The 22,145-nt window shown below is 36.5% G+C and overlaps 1 protein-coding gene across 1 annotated transcript; it reads left to right on the top strand.

Annotated features, from left to right (window-relative positions):
• Positions 1-991: 991 nt before the first annotated feature.
• On the top strand, positions 992-22,041 carry LOC125271233 (B-cell receptor CD22-like). The gene is made up of 10 exons (XM_048195273.1): positions 992-1,025; positions 17,069-17,125; positions 17,504-17,857; positions 17,947-18,195; positions 18,285-18,527; positions 18,613-18,724; positions 18,838-18,883; positions 20,800-20,877; positions 20,954-21,013; positions 21,197-22,041. The coding sequence occupies exons 1-10, from the start codon at positions 1,007-1,009 to the stop codon at positions 21,218-21,220; spliced, it is 1,242 nt and encodes a 413-aa protein (XP_048051230.1). The 5' UTR covers positions 992-1,006; the 3' UTR covers positions 21,221-22,041.
• Positions 22,042-22,145: the final 104 nt, after the last annotated feature.

Below are 22,145 nucleotides of genomic sequence, written 5' to 3'. Positions count from 1 at the left end.
TGTGGTGCTAAACCACACTGTTAGACCTTGCTGTAGAAAAACGGCCAAATTCTGACAGTAACAAACCATTTTCCATTAAAACAGTAATGTACTGTAGAAAACAATGCATTCTGGGTAATATTTGTCATTTTCGAGAAAATAGCCTACAGGAATATACTGTGAGTTAACATCGCTCAAAGCCACACAGCAAGAATCCACGGTAAAATGAAGCACAAGTTAAACTTTACTCATTTTTTGTCACGTCGCTGGACACGCCCACATCATAACTCCCAACGAAAATGAGCGACTTTCCAGCTAACAGATTTTTGTTTTAAAAGGTATGATGCTCCTCAAACGTTCTTTCAACTTAATTTAAAATTCAACAGACCAACATCAAGTGACCACATTAAAGTGACTGCCCTCTACAGGACAAACTTAAACTACATTACCCTTTATACCTCCAAATGTTTCCTCATCTGCTACATCTTTGGTGCATGTGAGCTTCAAGAGCTGGTACTTCCGGGGCTACTAATCAGTCAGACTAATACTAATCACCACAAGTCTGTTTATAACTAGAGATGTCATAGTAACAGGTCTGTAACATCAACACTCCTCTGTTCCTCGCTCACAATGGTCACATGATCACAGTGAACACCAGAGAGGGGCTGCTGTGAAGTTTTGTTTTCTCACCTCTCTCACAACAGAGGAAACTGTATTTATGGCCATATTAAGAGTTTCATGAGACACCAGAAAGCACACAAGATCACTGTCAGAATAAAAAGATTTGAAGATATCATATGATGAGAACCTTTAGATATAAAGATGCAGTTTCAATATTCAGTTACTCTATTAATTACTTTTATTTTGTTATTTTAGTCTAATGTCATCTCTGATGTTGCTTTATTTATACCTTGCTTTATCAGCACTGGCTGAAGAGTCATATCCTCATGTTAAATATAAAGTGTTTGACCACATAAAATCCCCAATGCTGGTTTCACTCTGCTCATTTGTTCTGTTGTCTCTGGTCATGAGTGTTCGTGAAACAGGTAAGATCATAATTTACAAATTGATCTTTAGAGTCAAATATGTTTATACTGGGGTTAGTTGTCACAAGATAACTATAAGGTTTAAAGTCAAAAGTTGAAGTGGTTTTGTATCTTGGTTACAAATACCTATTTAAATCTGCCTTAAAATAGATCCAGTATCATTGTGTATTGTAACATAAGTTGGTAACAAATGAACAAGGTCAAACCACAGTAACATACATTAATAATGATTGAGTATCTTATGAAGTAGTTCTGGGGCTGTATGTATAAAGCCGCTCAGAGTAAAATTTTAGTTTAAGTGTGTCAAAATTCTAAGAATGATGTAATTTTACTCTTATTCTTAGACTTAAAATTAAGTGTGATTCAAAAAGGTTCCTAAGTGTCAGGACTAGGTCTTAGCTCTTAAATTATTTAAAGCTGGAGAGGTCTCTAAACCTAGTTAAGAGTAACAAGATGGCAGCAAAGAAGAGGAGACACGCACTTTCCAATGAAGATATGATGTATTGGAGTTATATGATGACATGGAGTTGATAAAATGATATAAACTTGATTGGCATTTCTTTTGTAACTGACCTAATACGAAATGTAATGACTTTAAATAAATGTAATAAATATTACTTATACAATAATTAATATGTTTAATGCATTTTAATATTTAATGACTTTGAATAAACTTTTTAATGTAATAACTTCTCCCACTCTACAAATCAATGCTCTGACTGTATGAAATAGTAATTAGGGCCCAAGCGAAAATTCGCGCAGGGCCCTCTTGTTTTTCTAAGGATTATTATTAGGGCCCAAGCGAAAATTCGCGCAGGGCCCTCTTGTTTTTCTAAGGATTATTATTATTTTTTTTTTTTTTTTTTTTTTCCGTCTTCCGGGGCTTTTTGGGGGCCTTAACATGCTCAAAAACTCTTGAAAATTGGCACACACATTGGAATCCGCGGCCAACAGGGCCGGGCAGAAGCTGGTACCCGGGCGTGGCAGGGGGGCTCAACAGCGCCCCCTTGAAAAAGGTCTGAAAATTTGGTCCATATATTAAACACGCTTGCACGTATTAGTCTGAAACTCGGTACACATATAGACCTCATCGGGCCGAACAACTTTCGTGCTCTAAGTTAAACGTCACGCCAACAGGAAGTCAGCTATTAAGGGTTGTTTGAAAAACGCATGCTCTGGAATTTGATATACTCCTCCTAGACGATTAATCCGATCGCCACCAAACTCGGTCAGCATGAAGTCAAGACACTGATGATTAAAAATTGCCAGGGGATTTTTGATATCTCGAACGGTTTGTCCGTGGCGAGGCAACGAATTTATGGCGAGAAAAAGGAAACAGGAAATGTGTTATAACGTCTGCATACATATATTGATCTTTATGAAACTTCACAAGTGTGTTCGTTATAGGAGTCTGATCACATGTATGTGACTATTGTGAGTCAAAGTTATAGCGCCACCAACTGGCAGCAGGAAGTGTATCACTTTTTGAAATGTTTTGAGATCACCCTCTTATTTTTACCTGATTTGCTTCAAACTTCATCAGTGTAATGTCAATACACAGCAGATGTAGACCTATGACAGGATTTTTGATATTTGAAATATTGTTGCCATGGCAACAGGTCAAACTGTAATAATATTCTTGAGTGTTTTTGAGGCTCTTAACATGCTTCAAATTGCATGAAACTCGACACACACATCAATATTGTCAACCAGTAGACATGGACAAAGCCATAGAAATGGGCGTGGTGGAGGGGCTCAGTAGCGCCACCTTTTGACAAAAGTGGGGGGGTTTGTTTTTCCTACAGTCACCAAACTTGGTACACATATTGTTCTCATCAAGCCGGACAATTTTCTAATTTACATTCATTAGCTCCGACCAACAGGAAGTCAGCTATTTTGGTTTGAATGTTAATTTTTTGAAAAAACAGGCTATGAATTTTATACTACTACTCCTACAGGGTTTATCCAATTTACACCAAGCTTTTTTTAACTTGTTGCTAACACATTGAAGTTGTTTAATTGCAAACGGATTTTGGATATCTCAAACGGTTTGGCCGTGGCGAGGCAACGAATTTATGGCAAGAAAAGGGAAACAAAGTGTTATAACTTCTGCATACATTAATTGATTTTGATGAAACTTCGGCTTAGTCTTCGTTGTACAAGGCTGATCACATGGATGTGACTATTGTGATTCAAAGTCATAGCGCCACCAACTGGAAGCAGAAAATGTGTCACTTTCAGCATACATTGAGATCACCCTCTTATTTTTACCTGATTTGCTTCAAAATTCATCAGAATAATGTTAAAACTTGGCACATGTAATCCTTTGAAAATGGGCAGGGAGGAGGGGCTCTATAGCGGCACCTTGTAGTGCAGTAAATGTGGAGTGAATTTGACATAGTCCTTTGATGTTTAACCGTTTTAAGTGCCTATTGCCCGCTGTGCACAGTTGCCCTGAAGCCACCGGGGTGGCGGTGCCACCGGGCTTGGGCCCGCCATCGCTGCTCGCAGCTATATTTATTTATTTATTTTTTATTTTTTTTTCCGTCTTCCGGGGCTTTTTGGGGGCCTTAACATGCTCAAAAACTCTTGAAAATTGGCACACACATTGGAATCCGCGGCCAACAGGGCCGGGCAGAAGCTGGTACCCGGGCGTGGCAGGGGGCTCAACAGCGCCCCCTTGAAAAAGGTCTGAAAATTTGGTCCATATATTAAACACGCTTGCACGTATTAGTCTGAAACTCGGTACACATATAGACCTCATCGGGCCGAACAACTTTCGTGCTCTAAGTTAAACGTCACGCCAACAGGAAGTCAGCTATTAAGGGTTGTTTGAAAAACGCATGCTCTGGAATTTGATATACTCCTCCTAGACGATTAATCCGATCGCCACCAAACTCGGTCAGCATGAAGTCAAGACACTGATGATTAAAAATTGCCAGGGGATTTTTGATATCTCGAACGGTTTGTCCGTGGCGAGGCAACGAATTTATGGCGAGAAAAAGGAAACAGGAAATGTGTTATAACGTCTGCATACATATATTGATCTTTATGAAACTTCACAAGTGTGTTCGTTATAGGAGTCTGATCACATGTATGTGACTATTGTGAGTCAAAGTTATAGCGCCACCAACTGGCAGCAGGAAGTGTATCACTTTTTGAAATGTTTTGAGATCACCCTCTTATTTTTACCTGATTTGCTTCAAACTTCATCAGTGTAATGTCAATACACAGCAGATGTAGACCTATGACAGGATTTTTGATATTTGAAATATTGTTGCCATGGCAACAGGTCAAACTGTAATAATATTCTTGAGTGTTTTTGAGGCTCTTAACATGCTTCAAATTGCATGAAACTCGACACACACATCAATATTGTCAACCAGTAGACATGGACAAAGCCATAGAAATGGGCGTGGTGGAGGGGCTCAGTAGCGCCACCTTTTGACAAAAGTGGGGGGGTTTGTTTTTCCTACAGTCACCAAACTTGGTACACATATTGTTCTCATCAAGCCGGACAATTTTCTAATTTACATTCATTAGCTCCGACCAACAGGAAGTCAGCTATTTTGGTTTGAATGTTAATTTTTTGAAAAAACAGGCTATGAATTTTATACTACTACTCCTACAGGGTTTATCCAATTTACACCAAGCTTTTTTTAACTTGTTGCTAACACATTGAAGTTGTTTAATTGCAAACGGATTTTGGATATCTCAAACGGTTTGGCCGTGGCGAGGCAACGAATTTATGGCAAGAAAAGGGAAACAAAGTGTTATAACTTCTGCATACATTAATTGATTTTGATGAAACTTCGGCTTAGTCTTCGTTGTACAAGGCTGATCACATGGATGTGACTATTGTGATTCAAAGTCATAGCGCCACCAACTGGAAGCAGAAAATGTGTCACTTTCAGCATACATTGAGATCACCCTCTTATTTTTACCTGATTTGCTTCAAAATTCATCAGAATAATGTTAAAACTTGGCACATGTAATCCTTTGAAAATGGGCAGGGAGGAGGGGCTCTATAGTGGCACCTTGTAGTGTAGCACCCCACATTAATCAGGCTCTTAAAGCAGCGTTCCCAAGCTCCTTGAAAGTACTTGAAAGTACTTGGATTTCAGACACATGGATTCAAGGCCTGGAAAGTACTTGAAAACAATATTGGTCCTTGAAAGTGCTTGAATTAAATTTGAAATAAATTTTGTGAAATATACTTATTCCTAGTATATTTGTTCTGGAATATTATTTTACAATCAGTTTCTGAGTGTTTTCCATTGCGGTACTTTCCCTTGCTTGTTATTAGGCGGGGTTTGGACATTTGAGCTGTGACACTTGCTGTGTCCACAATGAACATTCGTATAGGTGTGTGCGATTTTGATCGTGGACGATAAAATGGTCTCCACGATCTGCTTTTGAAGAAATACCATTGTATCGTACTATAGTGCTTTCTGTCAGTTGCAGTCCTGGCGCCGTCTCAACATATTGTGTAGTACAAAAAAGCGACATACATTCACATCACATGTTAACACAGCGGTAGAGTTATACTCACGGAACACTGCAGTTATTCACAATCACAAAAGTTTATTATTTTCATGCATTTTAAAGCCTTGCCGGTAAAACTTTTATCTGCGTGCTCGTCTAACACGTGCTTTTCTGAGCCGAAGCGCGCACACTCTAAACACTGTCAAACACTGCATTTGCTGGACAAAGTTATCATTCGCATCTTATTATGCTAATACTGTCAATACACACAAGGTTTACACCATTGGTTAAGTGTAAAATTAAACAGTTGAGAGAAAATCAAATCTGTGTCAATATATTCTTCTTCTTTCCTTTTTATGGCGGGTGGCACCAACGTTAAGGTGCATTATCGCCACCTACTGTATTGGAGTGTGAACCAGAGTTTACTCATTTAAAAAAAAACAAAAAAAAACAACTAAATTCTCTTAATCAGCTGTGTTCTCTTGAGATACAAAAATAAACTCTCTAATCCATAATTAAATATATTTTTAAGCTTAAGATCAACCACTCCCACCTTTCTAAGTTCATTCTTCATTGTTTCTCGTTCATTAGTATACTTCTGACAGACACAAATAACATGCTCTACTGATTCCTCCATTCCACATTGCTCACATAATCCTGTTGGATGTTTATTTATTAATTTTAAGGTTTTATTCAGCATGGTATGCCCAACCCTTAATCTTGTTAGAATAGTTTCTTCTTTAGTATTTCTTCTTGTCTTCCTCACCCCTCCTACTTCCCGTTGTATTTCATAAAGCTGACGTCCTGTGTTTCCTGTATCCCATTTTTGTTGCCACTCGTTAGTGGTAAATATTTTAATTACTGCTTTTGCTTCAAATTTACTAAGTGAGATATTCATGATGTCCTCATTTTCCAGTGCCTGCTTTGCTAATCCATCAACCTTTTCATTACCCTTTATCCCCCTATGAGCTGGTATCCACATAAATATTATCATGACGTTCATATTTTTAAATCTATACAGATTTTCATACATCTCATTAACTATATCCTGTCGACTGTGAGATGTGAATGATTGTAATGACTGTAACGCTGAACATGAATCTGTACAAAGTATAATCTTTTTGATTCCAGTGCCTTCTATCCACTGTAGCGCAGTTGCTATTGCCATCATCTCTACAGTCTGATCTGATGTTCTCCTATTATTAAAAATGTTTAAGGATGGACAACTAAAAGCAAAACCTGTTCTCCCTGTATTTGGATCTTTAGATCCATCAGTATATACTGCAGTAAATGCTTGATATACAGTTTGTATTCTATCTTCAACAATAGCTGCAATGTCTCCAGATTCTTTAAATACCTTCATTAATTCTAGCATATAAAAATCCAAAAACACTGCAGGAAACATCCATGGTGGAGTTATTGATAGCGGTACTGTAGCAATGTATCTTTTCTGACTTAAAACCATTTCTCTTGCTTCTTTGCCACTATTCCATGCAAAACACTTCTGTTTAGATCTTTCCTTTTCCCAGCAAGGAAGGAGTACCTTTACTGTTGGATGGCGGTCTTCTGAATGACCTTGAAGATTTACCCAGTAGTTCATCATTAACTGCTTTCGTCTGATTTGTAACAGCATTTCACCAACCTCTACCTGAAGAGCAGATACAGGAGTCGTTTTAAAAGCACCACTACAAAGTCTCAAAGCTTGAGCTTGTATCACATCCAACTTCTTCAATAAAGTTTTTGCTGCTGAGTCATAAACAATACTTCCATAATCTAAAACTGATCTAACCAATGCTATATAGATATTTTTCATTGCCGCGCTACTCGCTCCCCATTCTGATCCTCTAAGGCATCTCATCACATTTAAAATCTTTTTACATTTAGTATCTGTCTTTTGAATATGTTCTTTCCATGATAATTTAGCATCAAACCACACACCCAGAAACTTAAAAACTTTATCTTGCTCAATAGTTTGCCCATACATCTTTATCTGTGTGTCAATGCCTCTTTTCCTAGTAAACATGATTGTTTTTGTTGTTATCTACTGAAAACCTGAAACCCCATGAATATGACCATCTTTCTACTTCTTCAATTGCCTCTTGTATTTTCCTGGTAATATGATTAATATTCTTTCCCCGCTTCCACAATGCCCCATCATCAGCAAACAATGATCGCCCAATGTCCCCTTGTACTTGAGAAAATACATCATTTATCATGATTGAAAAGAGTACTGGACTAATGATGCTGCCCTGGGGGGTACCATTTTCCACCATATATCTTTCAGATAAAGCCTTCCCAATTCTGACTTGAATAAATCTATCAAACAAAAAATCTTTAATCCAATTATAAATTCTACCTGTTATTCCTATCGTATCAAGTTTAATCATTAACCCCTCTTTCCAAACCATGTCATATGCTTTTTCGACATCGAAAAAAACTGCTATGACTGATTCTTTATTAACCTGAGCTTTCCTAATATCTGTTTCTAGGCATATAATGGAATCCATAGTTCCTCTTCCTTTCCTGAAACCACTCTGATGAGGTGATATAATTCCTCTACTTTCCAAATAAAATGATATCCTCTCCGTAATCATTCTTTCCATTATCTTTCCCATATGCGAAGTCAATGCTATTGGTCGATAATTCTTTGGATTTGATGGATCCTTTCCTGGTTTCCTAATAGGAATAATGACTGACTCTTTCCATCCAGTAGGTAACTTTCCTTTTTCCCAAACTTTATTATAAAAACCTAACACTTTTATTGAAGCCAAAACACCCAAATGTTTTAACATTATGTAGCAGATTTCATCCTTCCCAGGAGATGTCATTCCAGCTCTTGATATTGCCCTTTTCATTTCTTCCATAGTGAACGGAGCATCCATTGTGCTACTAGTTTCCCTCCGCCTCTCAAGTCTTCCAGTATAAATTGATTTTGTTAATTCCCTTCCTCTCTTTCCCTCCTCAGTTAGATTATTTGAGCTATGGATTTCAATAAGTGCCTTTGCTATCATTTCTGCTTTTTCCTCATCAGATGCTTGCTGCCTTTTCCCCCACCTTCATAATAGGATATTTCCATTCCCTTCTGATCCCTCTCATACTTTGAATCATGCCCCATACCTCTCCCACGGGTGTTGATCTACGAATTTTATTACAAAACATCTGCCAACTTTGTCTTTTTGCATTCCGTATAAGTTTCCTAACCTTTGCTTGTATTCGCTTATATTGAATTAAGTTTTGATAATTATGAGTTCTTCTTAATACTCTTAGAGCTTTATTTCTTTCTTTAACTACTGCACTACACTCATCTGTCCACCAAGGGATCCCCTTCCTCTTCATTTGTCCTTTACTTTTAGGAATTACTTTATCAGCAGCTTCAAGCAATACTTTTTCCAATTTTCCCCCAATCTCCTCAATATCTTCATTCAAATCTATATTGTCTATTTCACTTTCACAAATAAAACTAAACATTTCCCATTTAGCACGATCAAAAATCCACTTCCCCATTCTTTCCCCTTGTTGTTTATTTTCCTGTATTAATATTCTACAAAAAACTGGATAATGATCACTTCCTACTGTTGTTTCATAAGTTACCTCCCACTCACATTTCCCTGCTAAATTATTTGATACCAAAGTTAAATCCAATACTGACATATTTCCTGTATGTACATCTAATCTGGTTCTTCTCCCATCATTTAAACAAACCAAATCTTTTTCTTCTAATAGTTGTTCAATCACCCCCCCCCCCCCCCATTTACATCTGTTTTTGCTCCTCCCCATAATGTATTATGTGCATTAAAATCCCCACATATCACTCTTCTATTTCCATCTATTCCTTCAATTTGCATTAACTCATTGAGATCTAATTTCTTACAAGGATTATAATAATTTATAATAATAAACTCTCCTTCCTTCATCAAGATCTCTATGACTATATATTCATTCTCATTTCCTTTTCCTATCTCTCTAAATGCAATATCTTCTCTAATAAATGTCATGCATCCCCCCCCTACTCCTTCCCTCCTATCACACCTAACACAATCATATCCACCTAGTCTAAAATCCAAATTTGGTCTCAACCATGTCTCTTGAACACAAATAACACTAGGTTTGCTAGATAACTCTTCTATATATTTTTTAAATTCTTGTCCATTGGTCAACAAACTTCTAGCATTCCATTGCATCAAGAGAATCATTATTAATATTATCCAATCCATAATTGTTCCTGACTTGCCTGAGCACTAAGGTCATTTCTTACTTCCTCCCATGTCAGTCCACTGATGTTTAAATGATGTACTGCTGCCTTCACAATTATTTGTATTCTTTCTGTCTTTGATTTAATCTCCATTGTGGCATTAACTACCCCTGCAATGAAAATAACCAACTTCTTTAAGTCAACCAATACTTTTCCTTCATTTGTCTGTTCTGTTTTTTTTGTGATTTGATTCTCCTCTCTATTTATTTCATTTCTTCCTTCTCTTGGATTCACCATCTTAACATCTTCTGCATATGTGATCTTATTCTGAGTTCTTATCTGTTGTATTTCCCTTTCCTTTTTCATCACTTCACAGCCCCCATAAGCCACACTGTGATTTCCTCCACAGTTACAACATTTTAGCTGATCATGATTACATTTCCCATATTCATGGTCTTCTCCACACCTGGCACATCTCCTTCTACCTTTACATACCTTAGCTGTATGACCAAATCTTTGGCAGTTGTAACACCTCATTGGCTAAGGGATATATTCTCTTACGTTATAACTCAAAAATCCTAACGTCACTTTTTGGGGTAGCGATTCCGCTTCAAAATCAAGTACCACACATTCACTGTCTTTCCTCACTCCCTCACGAGTTATTTGTATCCTCCGAACACCTTTCAAAATTCCTCCTTTTAGGTTTGATTTAATTTCCTCCATTGAGACTCCTACCGGAACTCCCCAAATCACCCCTTTACTCCACTTATTTTCTCTTTCAACACGACTTGTATTTATTACCTTGAATGATCCTATTTCCTTCATTCTACCAGCCCTCTCCCTCTGTTCTTCATTTCTACAAACAATCAGTAGATTTCCATCTCTCAAAACCTTTGCCATATGTACATCTCCAATCTGGTTTCGCAAAATAGTTGTCAATTTCACTGGATTCATTGATGAAATTCCCTTCTCCTCTCCGAATCTCAATACCATTTTAAATTTCAAACTTTCCTGATCACTCTCTTCCACTCCTCTTTCAAAACTGCGACTACGCCTGGTTTTCTTTGCTCTAATCCTTTCAAAATTATTTTCTCTTTTCTCCCTCATTCTTCCGCTTCCTTGACTCGTTTCCATACTATCATCACTATTTACTATATCAGAATCCCCCCACTCTGGTCCATTCACAACACAGCTGTGCTTACCCACCACCGCTTTCTTCTTTTCATTTGATTTTCCCATTCTTGTTAATTCTCCGCGTTTCCGACCACCAGTTGATAAACATGCTTTTCCTCCAAAGTCATCTGTTAAATTTCCGTATTCTTTTAATTTGGAAGGTTTAACCATATAACCTTGCCAACAGCTGCACACGTTGAATTTCAAACTTCCCGCAACAGCCCACCATGCAGCGGAAATGACGCACGGGATCTACCAACCAGCCACCTAGTATGGTGTGTCAATATATTAAATGCGTGCAAGAGCCTTAAAGGGACAGACATCGAATGCTGCGACTTGTCCTTAAAGGGATAGTTCAACAAAAAATAAAAATTGTCACTCTAAAGTTGATCCAAACCTGTATTCATTTGTCTTGTGCTGAAAATAAAATAACATATTTTGAAGAACGTGGGTAACCAAACATTTGCTAGTACCCACTGACAGCCATAGTATTTTCTTTCCTACTATGGAACTCACTTGGGGACCATCTGTTTGGTTACCCACATTCTTCAAAAAAAAAAAAATTGTGTATGTTCAACAGAAGAAATGTATTCGGGTTTTAAACAGCTTTTACAGTGAGTAAATAATGACAGAATTTCCTTTTTTTTTTTTTCTTTTTTTTTTCAATTTCTTTTCAATTTCAATTTTTTCCATTTCAATTACAGTAGCTTTAACAAGAAACTCATAAGAATTGCGATATATAAATTGCAATTCTGATTTTTTTTCTCAGAATTGCAAGCTTACATATGATGTTTTATTAACAAAGTTCGGGAGGAGCAAGTTCAGATAATTAACCTAATTAGCACAGGTGGAGAGCATTCAGTTAATCGACTCAACCAATGACTAGAGGTATAAATTCAGCAGACTGACTTCATGTTGAGAGTTTATCAGCATCCCTCCTCCACCCCATCTCCTCACTTCTTGTTCTATCTACTTTTACCACACTGGGGGGAGTACTCTGGGTTTGGGCCAAAATTTCGAGCTCGGAGCCCTCTCCCCAGACAGCACGCCAAATATGCATAACTTTACTCTATTTAATTATATGGATATGTGAACTCGTGAACTATAATATATTGTATATATTCTGACTTTAAGCCACAATTATGATCCATATAATCCTTTTTTTTTTTTTTTTCACTCAATTGCAAAATGTATTTTTATAATATTCTCTCTATATTATAACGTTTTTACTGAAGTAATGATTCATAAAAAATGAAAACCAAAGCTAGTATGGAATATTTGTTAGCATTAGGGATAAGAAAGCCGCAAACAGTTTTAATATATTTCCAAAATGAATGTACAAATGATTCTGTTCCTCTTCCGGGTTAAAATGGATGCAAATGCAATAGGATGATTAAAATGTTAAGTACTGTAAGAGGTCTTTCATGACGCTCCATATGTACTGTGTATTTGATAGGTGCTTGATATAAAATAAACAGTGCTTGAAAAAGTCCTTGAAAGTCCTTGAATCTGGTGTTCATGAAAGAGTGGGAACCCTGTTAAAGGTGCCCTAGAACATTTTTTCAGAACATCTTAAAATACCCCACAGATTTTTTTTTTTTAATTATTATTTTTTTTAAATTAATTTTTTTAACTGCCTATTTTGGGACATCATTAACTATGCACCGATTCAGGCTGCGGCCCCTTTAAATCCTCGCACTCCCTGCCCCCCGAGCTCTCGACTATAATACAGTGCATAAACAAAGTTCACACAGCTAATATAACCCTCAAATGGATCTTTACAAAATGTTCGTCATGCATGCTGCATGTGAGTATAGTATTTATTTGGATGTTTACATTTGATTCTGAATGAATTTGAGGCTGTGCTCCGTGGCTAATGGGCTAATGCTACACTTTTGGAGAGATTTATAAAGAATGAAGTTGTGTTTATGAATTATACAGACTGCAAGTGTTTAATAATGAAAATAACAGCTCTCTTGTCTCTGTGAATACAGTAAGAAACAATGGTAACTTTAACCACATTTAACAGTACATTAGCAACATGCTAACAAAACATTTAGAAAGACAATTTACAAATATCACTAAAAATACCATGTTATCATGGATCATGTCAGTTATTATTGCTCCATCTGCCATTTTTTGCTGTTGTTCTTGCTTGCTTATCTAGTCTGATGATTCAGCTGTGCACAGATCCAGACGTTAATATTGGCTGCCCTTGTCTAATGCCTCGAACATGAGCTGGCATATGCAAATATTGGGGTCGTACATATTAATGATCCTGACTGTAACAGTCGGTGTCATGTTGAGATTCACCTGTTCTTCGGAGGTCTTTTAAGCAAATGAGATTTACATAAGAAGGAGGAAACAATAGTGTTTGAGACTCACTGTATGTCATTTCCATCTACTGAACTCTTATTATTCAACTATGCCAAGATAAATTCAATTTTAAATTCTATGGCACCTTTAAATAGCAATATTGCTAAACTTACCACACCAAACCACACGTACATTGTTGCATTTGTTATCCCCCTCAATCTCCAATTAATCAAATACACATCTCTACAATCCTTTACTGCATCAAAAGATTTGGTATAAGTATAAAAGTATAAGATACAAATGTCAACTGCAGCCTGCCAACACCTTTTGCAGGCTACGTCACATTCTACGAATTGTAACACATTTTTAATCACTTGAACTTTAAGACCTTCACATTAGTTTCAATCTACGCTTTTGAGTATAATAAAAAACATACATTGTATCAGTTCCCTTTTAATACTTCTCGTTTAGAGAATAAAACATACATCTCGGTTAGTTTCCATTAACACCTCCAGATATGAAAAATAAAACATACATCTCGGTTAGTTTCGATCTACACTTCTGAGTATAAGAAAAAGCATACATCGTATCAGTTTCCCTTTAATACTTCTTGTTTAGAAAATAAAAACATACATCTTGGTTAGTTTCCATTAACACCTCTAGATATGAAAAATAAAACATATATCTCGGTTAGTTCTTTATAAAATTTAGCAGTAAAAACATGACATCTATTCAGGCATCATTTTAGCCATTAAACACAATTTTCAGATTCAATCGGTGTTGAAGCTTTTGTGGTCAAAGCTTCAACCTCGTTTGTAATCTGTTCCAGGTCACAAATAAAAGTATTTTATATATATGATTGTTTAATAAGCATAATCAATTTCAAATTAAATTTCTGTTGCTGTCTCAGTAATTTAAGCATCTCTTTGTTATCATTGAGAATATTTTTAAGATCGCAAATATGAGCCCATTCGCGATCTCAAAAAACTACATAATTTTCACTGTCTTCAAAATCAATATTTTGATCACTGACAGCTTGACCAGATCCTCCATCAAGTGACAGTGATGCTCATATTTGATTGGATTCAGTATTTGCTCTGCAGTTAATCGCTGAGCCATTTCATGTTTTGCCTATTCTCTCGTTTTCAGTCTGAATGAAACATCACTTCATAATTGTGTATCAGCCTTTTTAGCGCTTATTCCATCATCAAAGATTCAATTATTGTTGTGCAGAAAATAAAAATATACATACACTGATACACTTGGGTCGTTAGCGACCCTATACAATTATTACAAAAAATGAATAAGAAAATCTGCATTCTTTTATAACTTGAATTGATTAAGGAATAGTAAGAAGGTTGATGTCTAACTTTGAAAAATGAATGAGGAGGAGGATAGTGAATGACGTCCCGGGTCGATAAAGACCTGAGGTATGCATTTAAGGGTTAAATGCAGTTTACTCATCTACTTAATATGAAATAACATTTCTGTTTGTGACTAGTGCTGCAAACTCGTTTCAGAGTATTACATAATTTAAAACAAGGCTTCAATCTGAAACTTTCTGAATACAATTTCTGTAATTGTTTAACCATTTTGTAATATTTTGTTTGTTTGCTGTGTGACACACAGAAGGCGTTTTCTCATATGCAGCGACTGACAATACAACCATAAGATACACCAAAACACAACATAAACTCACAAATCACATTCGATCCGTCACGGTCAAAGCCTGTGGTCAATATGATTCAAATTTGAAAGTTGCGCCCTCGAGAACCTTTACAACATGGTTTACGGCACTGATATCAAACACTCATTGGTTCTCACCTGCTTTGTCATGGATTGCGACATGCTGTGTTTCAGTGGATTGACATTTGAAATGAGTGTGCGCCTTCAGGAAGAGAAGCCGGATTAACCCATTTGTGCCCAAAGTTTTCTGAATGGTTTCATGCATAGTCGTGTTAATAGTGTCCTATGTAAACATGTTCTGCATTTATATTCCCCAGGATTTTTTTTTTTTTTTTTTTAAACGTATTTGAATAAATATGTTGTATGCACACCTTCAATGTAAAATTTGAATAGGAGGATGCATCCAACTCAAAATAACTGCTTTCAACAGATCAACAGATCAATCAAAGTTGAAAAACATTCGACATGAACACAAAAAAGCTGCATCTAGCTTATAATCTCTTGAATAAGGAAACACAACAAACAACAAATCCATTTGTTTTAAAGTGGTGGAGCATAGTGCAGAACAAAGTGCAGCCATTAAGTTGCTCCAACAGAGCATTGTGAATCAAAAAGTTAAATTACATTGTTCATTAGAAAAAATTACTCCTATATGTGACCCTGGACCACAAACCCAGTCATAAGACGCACGGGTACATTTGTAGCTATAGCCAATAATGCATTGTCAAAATTATTGAATATTTTTTTCTTTAATGCCAAAAATCATTAGGATATTAAATGACTTGGTATTGTGCTGCTGTGACTTCACCCTTCCAGGCTCACTATTGGCTGATTCAGAGGTTGAGGGCGGCCATTTTGAGTTGACATCATTGTAGTCCTTGGTTCACAACACTTAAGAATCCATCTTACACTTTACTAAAAGTTGCTTTTAGCTTCTTTATAAAAGTCTCCTTAGAACTCTTAGAAAACTCCTACTCTTTACTAAGAATTTTTTGACACTTAAGTCAAAACTTGAGACTATTCTTAAGAGCATTTCCGAGAAGTTTTATACATACGGGCCCTGGTAATATCTTCAATTAACTCCATTAATGCAGTAGATGTAGATGCAGTAGATGTAGATATATATAAACAAAATTAAAGTCATCATGAAATCAAAATTGACCCTATTTACTTGTAAGTGCATATTACTAGTATGAATTCCCATTAATAATTTATGATTAATCTTGTGGTGAGCAATTAATCCATGGAAGTTAATACATTTTATTTTGTTGTAGTAATCTTTAATCTTTAATCATGGTAAAAAAAAAGTTACTTCCGGTCTGGAATGGCGTTCCTTCTCTGATAACGTCAGTTTGACGGCTTGGGTTGAAAATGCTTAAACCACTCCAACCGTTAGTCTGCTATGAGCGAGAGACAGAGAGGAGGAGCGCTAAAGTAAAACTCCTGAACCTCTATTCAATATTCTGTTTCACTTAGAAATACGTAACAACACTGGAGAAACGTTGTTTGCAAATTTCGGTTCATGGGCACTTTAAATGACTGGTGTTGTGCTGCTGTGACTTCACCCTTGCAGGCTCGCTATTGGCTGATTCAGAGGTTGAGGGTGGCCATTTTGAGTTGACATCATTGTAGTCCTTGGTTCACAACACTTCAAGAATCTTAGACTTAGACTTTACTACAAGTTGCTTTTAGCTTCTTTATAAATGTCTCCTACTCTAAGAAAAGTCTTACTTTTTACTACGATTTTTTTTTAAAACTTGAGTCAAAACTTAAGTCTATTCTTATTCTTAAGAGCATTTCTGAAAAGTTTTATACATACGGGCCCAGAACTGAAAGCTTGAACTGTGTACTAAAGAGAAAATTAATGTGTCACAAAAGGAAAAAATAAATAAATTTCATGAGTTCTCATATTTAAAATAGCTTTAAAAATATACTAAACAATGTTTGATTAAAAATGTAAAAGTGCAGAATGTTTTCTGTGATGAGTAGATTTATTGGTAATTCCCAATCCTGGAGGCACACCAGCACTGCACATTTTGCATGTCTCCTAATCAAACACACCTTATCCAGGTCATCAGCTCATTATTGGAGACTCCAACACCTGAAAAGGGTTTGTCAGAGAAAGGACTTTGCAGGTGAAGCTGCTGCCAGTTAATTACTGCAAATTTACAGTTTATTATTGTTCTTGCAGTGATGTCACTGATAAAGGCTCCTCCTCTTCCTCTGGTGTTTCTGCTCATGATTCACGGTGAGTCGCTTCTGCTGGAGAGTTTTTAATGTTTTAGTCACTTATCAAAGTCTTTCTTTCAAATCATGGGTCTTTAACGGGGGTCCGGCAGTCATTGAACCCCCTGTTAAAACAGCTTTCACAAATGAATTTCTGTGGGAAAAAATCATCAAAATGAATAAACGTGAAGTTAAATTAAAAAAAATTATAATAATAACAATAACTTCAGCTAAATGTTTAAATTATTCTCACTGAAATGAATCTAAAATATGAATATGTGCACCAGTAGTGATAACTTTTGTCTTGTAATGTCAGCATTTCATGTGATGATTAATGTGAGTTAAGCCAGTAGTGAAGCAGTCATTTTAATGTGAACTATTCCTTTAATGTGTTTTTCAGGAGGTTTCAGTGATGATGCTGGTTTGGGTGTGAGTTACAGTCCTTCACACATCTGTGCACTAAAGGACTCATCAGTGATAATGAGCTGCACTTATACATACCCTACTGGACATGAGATCGAGAAAGTGTTCTGGACCAAAACAAAAGATAATGAAGATCCTCCAGATCTGTCTATGGACCCTGAATACAGTCAGAGGCTTCAGTATCTGGGAGATAAAAGGCAGAACTGCACCATCAGACTGAGTCATGTGACACTGAAGGATTCAAACGAGTACTATTTCAGATTCATCACTAATGAATGTGAGTGTAGTAAAGGACATACTGGTGTTCCAGGAGTGACTCTTACTGTCACAGGTGACTTTCTTCTCTTCTTCTGTGCATTATGTTGAATAATAATCAGTGTATGACAGCAGCACTAGATATAATGTGTGTGTTGTGTTCAGATCTTCAGGTGGAGTCTCCTGAGAGAGTGACAGAGGGAGATTCAGTCCGTCTGACATGTAAAAGCAGCTGCACTCTGACTGACAGAGCAACATTCATCTGGTACAGAAACTCACAGCCATTAACTGAGAGAAGAGACAGAAACAATGAACTCCTGCTGCAGTCAGTCAGAAGAGAGGATGCAGGCAGATATAGCTGTGCTGTACACGGACACAATCACATCTCTCCTGCTGTTCAGCTCAATGTCATGTGTGAGTACAGATTCATTTGTTCTTTTTTTAAAACTGGAGATTGTGTTTGAATGAGATTATTCATAGATTTATTTTTTTCTCTGTGTTAGACCCTCCCAGGAACGTTTCAATCTCCATCATTCAGTCTGGTCAGATTTGGTCAGGAGATTCAGTGACTCTGATCTGCAGCAGTGATTCAAACCCTCCTGCTCTGAACTTCAGCTGGTTTAAGGAGAATGAAAGCTCAGCTGTTGGATCTGGACAGAGTTTCAGTGCACTACAGAGTGGACGCTTCTACTGTCAGGCTCACAATCAACATGGATCTCAGAGATCAGACGCTGTAACTGTCACAGGTGAAGCTTTTATTAACACACTCCTGTATCTTCACATCATTCATCAGTTTGGAGAGTTAATCATGATGATCTTCCTCTCTTTCAGTTCATCATGGTGCTGGTAGGAATGTGATTGTGATCGCAGCGACATCAGGAGGATTATTCTTCATCATCATCATCATCATCATCATCATCATCATTATCATCATATTTATAATGTAAATAAAATAATAGAGTATAAATATTCTCTACTTTCAGACTAATGCAATAGGATATTTGATTATCAATTATATATAAAACAATGAGATTACTTTGTTTCCTATTTTGACAGTCAGAGGAAAATGAAGAGCAGAAGATCTGCAGTACATGAGTATGAGGTGAGGTGAACAAAAAACACAGATTGAAATCAAAGAATAAAATTAGCTATTTATAATAAATAAATAAATAAATAATAGAATAAAATTAGATTTTAAGATACCAGCAATATCAGTGTCAGAGGCGAGACGTAGTCAGTGACAATACCAGGCAGAGGATCAGGACAGGCGGCAGACAAGACAGGGTTAACCAGTAAACAGGCAGAGATATCACAGGGCAGGCAGCAGACAGGAAACAAGGTGATCAGGCAGTCCAAGGTCATACATGGGAAAACATACACAGGAATAAACGCTCAGAAATGTTAGCCGGGGCAAAAAAAAAAAGACTTCGCGAAGCATTGTGGGGCATGAAGGTCTTTTATAGTCTGGGGAATATGGATCAGGTGTGAGTGTGTAATCAGTCCAGGTATGGGGTGTGGGAAATGTAGTCCATGAACAGTTAATACTCAGGTGAGGGTGCCCTCAGGTGGCGATCCGAGGGAGCCACAGAGACCGAGTTCGTGACATGAACAGGTATACTGATAGTTTACGAGTTATATACTTGTAGCACATTTTTTTTTAGTTTATGAAAGTACATAAAAGTACTTTAATATATACTCAGTAGTTATATACTGCAAGTATACTTGCAAATTTTTGTCTTTATGTGAACCTAACACCATACTTATATGTAGGTATTCATTTCTATACTTAAAATATACCTTTAACTGTACTTGAACTCTTTCCTTGCCAGGGTTTTTTTTTTTTTTTTTTTTTTTTAAGTTGCCAGTCAGCATCAGCATTTTTGATAATTTTCACAAACTTTCATGGCCCCCAGAATATTTTGATGTATGAATATATAAACATGCAATATCAAAAAAAAAAAGAACAGAGCCTCTGCTTTCTAGCTTTATGCATTATTTTAATCAAACTTGAATGTGGGTAAAATTCATTAAAAAAAAGGGAATCCAGATTGAAGTCAGAATGATGATAAAAAGATCAAGTAGATTGAGTCCATCAACACCCCCAAAGCTTGCAAAGTCGTTTGTTCTTACACATCAGTGGGTGAGTTTAGGGACTAGACTGAATATATATGAAGTGCTTCTGGTTAAATCTCTATGAGGAGTTAATAACAGAGTAAAACTACACAGATTATACAGAGGTTGTGTTAATTTTAAAACTATTTAAAAGCTATTTTTGTTATGAAAAATATAATATATAAACATTGAGCAAAAACTTATTAATTTAAATATAAACTGAAACAGGTGTTATAAACTGAATATAAACTGAATATAAACTGAATCCGGTGTTATAACCTACCTCTCTAATTTGGCACAAATACAAATGTTTCCATATTCACGATTTGCTGGCTAAACTATATTTATTATTTACATTTACATTTACATTTAGTCATTTAGGAGATGCTTTTATCCAAAGCGACTTACGAATGAGAAACGATTTTAAACGATTTTATTGTACATAGACTACTTAAAATGTGCAGTGTAACTTTTTATATATTTGGTTGAATGTATGTTATTTTGACAATTAACAGGCATCAGTGTCAATTTACTAAAACTGACGTTGTGTGTGCGCGTGAGGCACCGGCGCGATCACTTGAATTTTCTTATAAAAGTGGAAACAACTTAAAATACTCAGACATTTGATGGCAGCAAAGACTGTCTTCATGAGTGAGATGGTAGAGATGGTACTTTTATATTGAAAGGAACTGAAACAAGGACGTTATTTTACATTATTTTAATTTAAAGCAACACCTTATAAGACACAACCGACAAATGCATTGACTAGTGCTGTGATGAGAAATCCTCTTAACTCGGCCTACAGCCTCATGCCTGTGACCTAATCACAGCCGTCTGATATAGAGCCATATCGCATGACTCTGAGTGTGATATTGCTCATATATCTTTCTCTGTGTTTTCCTGCAGAATGATGATCCCAGTGCAGGAACATATACAGCTCTTGAACTCAGGTCCAGATCTTCTGACCTCTACGACACACTCACAGTAAGTGAAATATCAAAAACTACACATGCAGAAGAGTTTGTACACTCAAAATCAGGTAACTGTGTCTTTCACATAGACTGTCCATCCCAGACCTGCTGATCACCAGTCGAGCTCTTCTGAATATGAGAATCAGTCAGTAAGTGTGAGATCCTCATGTCTTCTCAATATCATCAATAAAGAAGAAAATGTCCTCACTACTAGTCAATAGATACTGAACATCACTTTCATTCAGTTACACGCTTGACTAGAAGAGTTTCACCAACAGTAAACAAATTCTGTGTTGTGTAAATATGTTTCTATTGTCTTATTTCTGTTGCAGCCACACAGCAAGAATCCACAGTAAAATGAAGCACGAGTTAAACTTTACTCATTTTTTGTCACGTTGCTGGACACGCCCACATCATAACTCCCAACGAAAATGAGCGACTTTCCAGATAACAGATTTGTGTTATAAAAACGTTCTCCAAATGTTCATTTTGGTTCTGCGAAAGTAAAAATGTCCAGTTTTCTTGATGTTAGAGGAACGTGTTTTAAAAGGTATGATGCTCCTCAAACGTTCTTTCAACTTAATTTTGATTTAAAATTCAACAGACCAACATCAAGTGACCACATCAAATTGACTGCCCTCTACAGGACAAACTTAAACTACATTACCCTTTATTCATCCAAATGTTTCCTCATCTGCTACATCTTTGGTGCATGTGAGCTTTAAGAGCTGGTACTTCCGGGGCTACTAGTCAGTCAGAGAAATACCATTTGGGATAGATGGGAGAACCAATGCTGTATTCCAGGTATTATATAGACCCTTTCGGGATATTAACAATTCAAAAATCAGCACAAGTCTGTTTATAACTAGAGATGTCATAGTAACAGGTCTGTAACATCAACACTCGTCTATTCATCGCTCACAATGGTCACATGATCACAGTCAACACTAGAGAGGGGCTGCTGGGAAGTTTTGTTTTCTCACCTCTTGCTACAGAGGAAACTGTATTTATGGCCATATTAAGAGTTTCATGAGACACCAGAAAGCACACAAGATCACTGTCAGAATAAAAAGATTTGAAGATATCATATGATGAGAACCTTTAGATATAGAGATGCAAGTTTAATATTCCGTTACTCTATTAATTACTTTTATTTTGTTATTTTAGTCTAATGTCATCTCTGATGTTGCTTTATTTAGACCTTGCTATATCAGCACTGGGTGAAGTATGTGTCATATCCTCATGTTAAATATAAAGTGTTTGACCACATAAAATCCCCAC

Source organism: Megalobrama amblycephala, linkage group LG7 (assembly GCF_018812025.1).
Source record: "Megalobrama amblycephala isolate DHTTF-2021 linkage group LG7, ASM1881202v1, whole genome shotgun sequence".
Taxonomy (NCBI): domain Eukaryota; kingdom Metazoa; phylum Chordata; class Actinopteri; order Cypriniformes; family Xenocyprididae; genus Megalobrama; species Megalobrama amblycephala.
Note: the sequence above shows the minus strand (reverse complement) of the source record. Positions and strands in the feature narration are given on the sequence as shown.

What these genes read in the sequence shown, in the direction of transcription:
- LOC125271233 (XM_048195273.1), top strand. An exon ending in TGTTCAGCTCAATGTCATGT is followed by an intron (nt 18,196 to 18,284) that starts GTGAGTACAGAT and finishes TCTCTGTGTTAG; the next exon opens with ACCCTCCCAGGAACGTTTCA. An exon ending in ACCTCTACGACACACTCACA is followed by an intron (nt 20,878 to 20,953) that starts GTAAGTGAAATA and finishes TCTTTCACATAG; the next exon opens with ACTGTCCATCCCAGACCTGC.